This window comes from Pinus tabuliformis, chromosome 2_2 (genome assembly GCF_031772625.1).
Source record: "Pinus tabuliformis cultivar Carrire ecotype Pingquan chromosome 2_2, CPIR1, whole genome shotgun sequence".
Classification (NCBI taxonomy): Eukaryota; Viridiplantae; Streptophyta; class Pinopsida; order Pinales; family Pinaceae; genus Pinus; species Pinus tabuliformis.
Window position 1 is genome coordinate 1,186,097,883 of NC_142300.1, and position 7,619 is coordinate 1,186,105,501.

General features: G+C 38.5%; 1 protein-coding gene across 2 annotated transcripts; it reads left to right on the plus strand.

The window, feature by feature from the left end:
* The first annotated feature begins 279 nt into the window (after positions 1-279).
* Positions 280-2,599, plus strand: LOC149197718 (UDP-glycosyltransferase 86A2-like). 2 transcript variants are annotated; one of them, XM_089403977.1, is made up of 3 exons: positions 280-364; positions 409-934; positions 1,356-2,599. In XM_089403977.1, exons 2-3 carry the CDS (start codon positions 415-417, stop codon positions 2,318-2,320), a joined length of 1,485 nt encoding a protein of 494 aa, XP_089260103.1. In that variant the 5' UTR covers positions 280-364; positions 409-414; the 3' UTR covers positions 2,321-2,599. The 2 variants fall into 2 exon arrangements, with proteins under 2 accessions (XP_089260103.1, XP_089260102.1); XM_089403976.1 differs by having other exon boundaries at positions 282-934.
* The last annotated feature ends 5,020 nt before the right edge of the window (positions 2,600-7,619 follow it).

Sequence of the window (7,619 nt, forward strand, 5' to 3'; positions counted from 1 at the left end):
ATAATAATATTTTAGTTAATATTATTTCCTTTGTCAAGCAGGACAACGCCATAAAAGACAGGTCTACAACTGTAAAAAGACCACGCCATAAACGACAAGTGTGATTTTAAAAATTCATATTATTAAAACCCCGAATTGCTATAAAGAAACGGTCTCCTGCACATTCAGGATCAGGTAGGTACTCGGTCGCAGTCCTCAGGTCAAATTCCAGTCTCCGTCCGATTGCCGAATATTCAGGGAATCGGCAATCATTACGGACCAGGTAGTCTGTCCATGGAATTCTGTGCATGCTCGGATTTTAGTTTTGTTTACACAAATCTTTATCTTGTATCTTTGTTATCAGTATTTGCTTAGCGGGACTCAAGTTAAATGAATAAATACTCAGCAACCACAGAATGGTGCTCCAAGGATCAGATGGCTCACAATTGCGAACCGTTACATGCTCTGGTTATTCCACACCCCACTCAGGGTCACATGAATCCCATGATGCAGTTCGCAAAGAATCTTGCTTCCAAAGGTCTCATTGTCACCTTCGTTACCACCCATCACAGACACCATCAGATCATTAAAGCTCATTCTCAGACTGATCAAGTCGATCCTATTGATGCCCACAATATGGTTGGTGATATTCGCTTTGCTCAGATCTCCGATGGGTTGCCTCTCGATTTCGATCGGTCCGCTGGATTTTCCGAGTTTGTGCACAGTGTGGAAAATATGGGAGGAGAGTTGGAACGCCTTATTCACGATCTCAACGAGACTGGACCTCCGGTATCGTGTGTCATAGCTGACACAATGCTTTTCTGGTCACTGCAAGTAACTAAGAAATTTGGTATTCCCTGGATTTCGTTTTGGACACAGCCAACAGTTGTTTATTCAATCTTCTATCACTCACATCTTGTGGAGGCTCAACGCCAATCTCATGATAAAGGGTCTGGTAAGCTTTATGCATGCCTGTTTACTATAAAGGATCTGTATAGTTGAATGTATCAATTTTTTTTATATAGATGACATGTTCTGGAAATATTTTGGAATTTGACATCATGAGGTAAATTTGTTTTGAAATTTTATAGAGAAGAATTAGGTCAATTTGTTTAACATTATTTATGTTCATTAGATTTCAAAAAACGGTTGGAATTTGCATTCAAGTTCACTTAAGCTTGTTAAATCTGTCATCTTCTTTATCAATATAATTTGGTTAACCTGGGTATTATGCATCAGATTCCAAAATATAGAATCTACAATTAAATTATATAGAATCTACCATTAAATTCAGATTCTTGAATCTGACCACAAAAAAATCCATTTCTTTGTTTCCTTCTGATTTTATCATGATCAGTAGGATGATTGAAGTGCAGGTGATGAGGTTGATAATTTGATTGATTATATTCCTGGCGTTCCAACGTTACATCCAAGAGATCTTCCGTCCTTCTTCAATGAAACAGACGCCGATTCACTATACTTACTTGATTTGTTCCGGAAGTCCCTTCAGTCAAGTCGCGAAGCAGATTGGGTTCTCTGTAATTCTTTCGACGATCTCGAAAGTGCGACAGTGAACGCTTCAATGAAATTAGAACCTCCAGTTTTCCCTGTGGGTCCGCTGCTTCCATCCGGTTATTTGAAAGGTGAAAGTCCTGATGAGAACATGCGCACTGGAACAAGCCTTTGCACGGAGCATGACTGTTCAGAGTGGCTCAATACAAAGCCCGACGGTTCTGTTATATACGTTTCGTTTGGTAGTATGATTCATGTGTCTAAAGATCAGCTGAAGGAAATAGCGATCGGTCTCAGGGACGGCAGACAGCCCTTTCTCTGGGTTCTGCGTCCTGACATAGTAGCTTCAACAGTCTCAGATCTCTTACCGGATGGGTTTTTAGACGAGGTGGGAAGCCAGGGCCTCATTGTTCCATGGTGCAATCAGTTGCAAGTGTTATCCCATTCCTCTGTTGCGGGATTCGTTACTCATTGCGGCTGGAACTCAATGCTTGAAGCCATAGCCCTTGGAGTTCCTATGTTAGGATTTCCATTTTGGGCGGATCAGTTCACCAACTGCAAATTTATGGCCGATGAATGGAAACTTGGATTCAGAGTGAGCCGAGGGGCTCACGGAGAAGATAACAGAATGATAGACAGTAAAGATATATCCAGCGCTATCAGAAAATTGTTCACCGACGAAGGGAAGGAGATGAAGAAAAAAGTTGCAGCCATAAAAGAAAGTGCGAGGACTGCCGTGCGAACAGGGGGATCCTCAGACAAAAACATGGACAGTTTTGTAATGGGTTTGAAGGCATTAAATGCTAAACCTCAGGGAAAGCAAGACTGAATACTGTCATGTATAGATCTATCCATGCCGTACTTTCACCTGCTTGCCCTATTTTTAATAGTAGCTTATCTATATTGCCGATTTGATTCCAGAGAGCATTATATATTTACTGATATTTTGCATCCTTATGGCACTAAAGAATCACCCATCCTTTGGAGCGCTATGATGCGTGAAGTTTCACTAGAATTTGTACTGTCATAAGTCGTAGCACATATTTTCGAACTACCTCTCGTGGTCTTTCGGTTAAGATGATACAGGCTTCCTACGTCAAATAAAAGCATGACTACTTCTTGTGCACAGGGCTTTATGGTCTATTATGGGATATGTTGTAACTTGGGATTAAATTAAAAACAATACTATTAAACTCTCTGGATGCCGTGACCTCCTTACCGGTGACCTCCTTATGTTTTAAAGAGGCTGAATGTGGTATATGGTAGCTTGTATATAGTGGTCTGTAGGTGGCATTTTATTTTTATTTTTTTTAATCATTCAGTATTTGTTGTTTCCTTACGGAATTTCCAGGACTCAACTAAGTCCTGGCTCATCCAACACTTTTTTAATAGCCTTGGATTTTTCTGTTAGTTTTTGTGTGCTGTGTCTAGCTTTGCTCTCTCCCTAGAAGACAAGTGAGGTTTCTATCCCTATGCCCTTTCTTGATTATCTTTTTACCCATCGTGCTCCTCTAGTTGGTATTGTCATTCCTAGTCTTAAGAGAGTTTTCTTCTACCCCTTTGGCACTCTCCCATGTGTCTACACTTTACCTTCACCTTTCCACTAATTGAGTATGCACTATCTCTTTCCTTTTAACATGTTTTTATTTCATTGTATATAAGACACTAAAGCTAGTACATTAAATAAGCTAGATATGATAGATTTTGAATACATTTGTATTTTGGAAGTCATCCAATAAAATTTAGTATTTAGGCTAGATATTAGATAGTACTACTCTCAATTTTGACAATAAAAGAGAATCTTTACTACTCTCAATTTTGAAACAAAAAGAGAATCTATATTTTGTTGGTATAAAATATTGTTATTAGCGAAATTATGAATTTCTTTCACCTCATCTTAGTTTAATATAATATTTAGAGAGGAGCATTAAAAAATTAATATGGTTTCACATTGAGAAATCACTAGCAAAAATTATGTTTTTCTTTGATAAGATCTTAGTTTAATTTAATATCAAAGTTCCTTTGTGTATTTCTTTGATACGATTTTAGTTTAATTTAATATCAAAGCTCTTTATGTATTTCTTTGATATGATCTTAGTTTAATTTAATATCAAAGAGGAGCTTAAAACAAATATAAATGAATTTTTAAAATGATGAAATTTATTTTCAAATTAAAATGAAATTTATTTTTAAATGATTATCAAAACACATTATAATATTGTAATGCCCAAGATGGCATAATGAATGAAATATCAAGGAATGAGTTCGGACATGCAATGAGCCATCAACCAATCATATATGCATAGACATTCCCATGCTCAGTGCAAGAGATAATAAAGCACAGTTTCCAACACGATACACTCTAGATCCATGTATTAATATGGAAGACCATGACCATGAAAAAGTACATGGTGGATCTATGCCATCAAAATAGATTATAACCATGAGAAAATACAATTTGGATCTATGTAGTAATATGCATAGAGAAGACATCTAGCACTCAGAAGAATACCCATCTAGTCTTCAAAGTACATTTGATAACACAACTTGGGATGGGTAGCATGAATGAACGAAGTATTTCCATGAGCCCAAGGTATTCATTCCATTCCCCATGGTATGAATCTACAGCATGCGAATAAAAGATTCAATGTTAAGCATGGTAAAAAATGTTTGTGATTTAGGTGGATATCGTGGCCACCCACCTCTTCCAACTAACTCTATGGTTCTTTATCTTCTTGACAACATTTCTATGGTTTTTTGGGTCCCAAAATTTTAGTCTTGTTTCGAGGCCTTAAGTTATTTTTTCTGGTGACTTTTGGGGAAAGGGTTGGAAAGGTTTACGAAGGCATCCCTAAGCCCCATCAAAAATTTGTAATTCTTGAATATTTGTTTCCAGTGTGCCATTGTGCACCTCAAACAGAAATTATATGCAAATTTTGCACCCCTATGAAGTTGATGTACCAACTAACAAGCTAAGGGTCACAAATATTTTGGTACTTCATCATCTAAGGTTAGGATTTTGGACCTATCGAGCTCTATATTTATGTTAAAATTTCACTCTTTCAGTGCCTTTTGATAGATTTTGCCAATGCATCTAGTTGCCATATCTCTCCCTTCAAAGAAAGCGGCCACCATTCTAGCGAGTCTGTGTTCTACAATATTCTATTATTGTTTTTATCAATAGAAGTTGGGTTTTAGTTATATCATTGTGCTCTATTATATATTTATTCATGTGTCCTAGTTCATTTCGTTCCTTGTACAATTGGGATGACAAGTATAATAGAAATTTGCTCCTTGTTGTTTCTCAATCAATGTCCCTAGCAAGGTCAAGGTATAAAGAGTTTAGTCTCAAGCTTGTTTCACTTGGGAATGATTTCTCTCACAAGCCCAAGCATTCTTTCATGGTGGAATAAAAGAGAGACGATGGAGTAGGAGATACTATCAAGTTGTTTCTTGAGGAAGCACTCGTGTGATAGAGGAATGCGATGATGGGTAATTTTAGCCAGATCCTTAAAAAATTGCCAACAATAGTTGAGGCACCTTCAAAAAGTGGAAATTTTGGAGGTACAATACTCTTCAAGGTCTCATTTAGCATTGACATCCCCTTATTTGAAGGCCAAATAGATGCAAATGCTTTGAAGAAATGGTTAAATCTATTACAAGGATATTTCTCCATCCAACAAAATATTGGCAATGATAATATCACTTTCACACTCTTGAATGTCCTTCCCCATTTGAAATATTGGTGGGAAGGTTACTAGGAGGGATCCAATGAAGACAAATCTACAATATTTGGCAAGACTCACGCGGGTTGATTTTGTTGATGCCCTCAAGGAGGAGGATCGAGGAAGATCCAAAATGGCTTAAAATTCCAAGTCCTCAAATCTCAACAGAAATGAAAACAATTCGTAAATCTCAATGAGATATTTCCAAAGGTGAATAGCAACTCAAAAGGCCTTCATTTTAGGAAGTTATGGATTTTGAAGTTTTAAATAAACGGTAAAATAAAAGAGTCACTGGCAGTGCCAAATGACATCCCCAAAAGAAGCTACGTGATACCATTCAGAAGGTGACATGTGGCACCATCCAAAGGTGACACATGGAACCATCTCGATGCCTCCACTTAGCATAGAGATGGCAACAAAATGTACTGATCCACATGCATCATGTGTCCCAATCAATCCATAAGGCAATTGTAGTTGGCCACACTAGTCTACTAAAAAAGAAATAATTGTTGAGTGACCAGAACCAGACCAATGGATTACAAAACACTACTTCTTGGCATATGTAATGAGTAAACAAAATCTACATCAAAGTAGCCAAATGGGAAGCCCCGTGTGTTTGACCCTAGGAAATCACCAAAAGCAATGGTCTAATTGTTGGACATGAAATCCCCCAAGGCACGTTTTGGGGCTTAATGCCTAAGTTTTTACCAGTTATTTTGTAAAAGCTCCGCGAATTATGGATGCGGAGTGTGAAGTTATAATAGAGTGACGGGGTTGTCTGCCCTCAGTTTTGTAATGTAATGTCAGTTTCATAGACCTACCCATTGTCTGTGGACCATGGGATTGTATAAATAGAGTGAGGCTCTGAGTGTATAAGACAACGAATAGAATGGGAGCATGATAAGTCTAAGAGATTGAGTTGAAGTGTAAAGTGTGTCTTTTGGTCGTAGAGTAGGAGAAGGCTCTGCAACTAAGTGCATAGAGGCCTAGTAGTTCACAGCTGAGTGCGCAGACCCTGCAGCTAAGTGTGCAGGGAAGGTCGAATCTGTAACCATTGGAAGAATTAATAAAGATAAGTTTACCATGTTTCTGTGTATCTTTTCCTGTGTTAATGTATGATTGGGTATAAATTGCAAGTGTATTGTTTATTTTCTGTGTACACTCTTATGAATGTTTTGTATAACTAAATATAATGTAAGACATCCAATTGCACAAAGATAATTGACTAGGCATAGGAAGATAGGTAAGATCTCAGGTGTGACTTAGGCGAATAGCGCAGAACATTTCTCTAGCAGCGCAGAAGCCCCACAACCCCTGGTTAGGGCTGCATGAAGGAAAGTATATCAGGGTGAGAAGACGTGAGAATTTTGTGAAGCAACCTGTGCGTAGGGATGAACACTTGGACCAGTCGAACCTCTCAGACATCTCAAGGGTGAGGAAACCTAGTTCCACCACCCTCCCATACTACTTCGGGTGAGACCTTGGTCCACACTCCGTGGATTATTGCCGAAAGGGCAAGCAGTATAGGGATTTATTTGGCTAATTAACTCTGAACCTGGGTCAGGCCCCAACAAGCCAAAAAATGGTCCCATTGTTGGGACGGGGATCTGCATAGAGATGTCTAATGTCGTATCTGTTACAGGGAAAAGTGTCTACACAGAACTGCTTATCCCACTAAGGTGTGGTAGCTACCTTAGAAACAAACAAGGTAAAGCTACTTTCATTTTTCCTTTATGAAATATAGATGAGAGAAGAACAAAGGAGACCAACCTCTGTCTTGCGCTTATCTCCTAGTTCGATTCCTCTCTCTCCTGATAGTCCTTCGCTACTTGCTTCCTTATACGCCCAGCTTCACAGAGTACCTGTAAGATCAAAGTAGCATAACACTATACAAGAACATGGATCTATAATCATAAACAATCTAGGATCAGATGTAAATTGACCATACAAATGCATAAAACATAAATGACACAAGAGTATGGAGGAAAACTTGAATAGCTTTTATTGATAATCAAGAAAGAGCCAAGGGAGTTACAACCAGTTGTTCTGACCCAGCATCATCCTCATAGCAAGTAAGCCCTTCTTCACCTCATACAAAGCTTAGATCACCCAACCCTATGATGTTGTCTCAAGAAACCAACAACAATTCCTTACAAGATGCAAAATTCCAGCCTCTGGATCTCTGGGATGAGGGATCCATATATAGATATATGTAAGGAAGATGAGTCAGCTTATGATTTGATTAGTGTCTTCCCTCTGATAGTTCTTGCTTCCACTTGGATATTGATGATCTCTTACTCATCCTTGGTCGAATTCAGAGAGGCAAGTGTCACAGGAGAAGTTTCTGGAAGATTCCATGCCTCTCCACCTCGCAGATTGACACTGCCATTTGTCACTTCTCAC

Excerpts from the sequence above, each read along its gene's own strand:
- LOC149197718 (XM_089403976.1), top strand. The coding sequence starts at position 370 with ATGAATAAATACTCAGCAACCACAGAATGGTGCTCCAAGGATCAGATG. Across the intron at positions 935-1,355 it reads ATCTCATGATAAAGGGTCTG|GTGATGAGGTTGATAATTTG; the intron begins GTAAGCTTTATG and ends ATTGAAGTGCAG.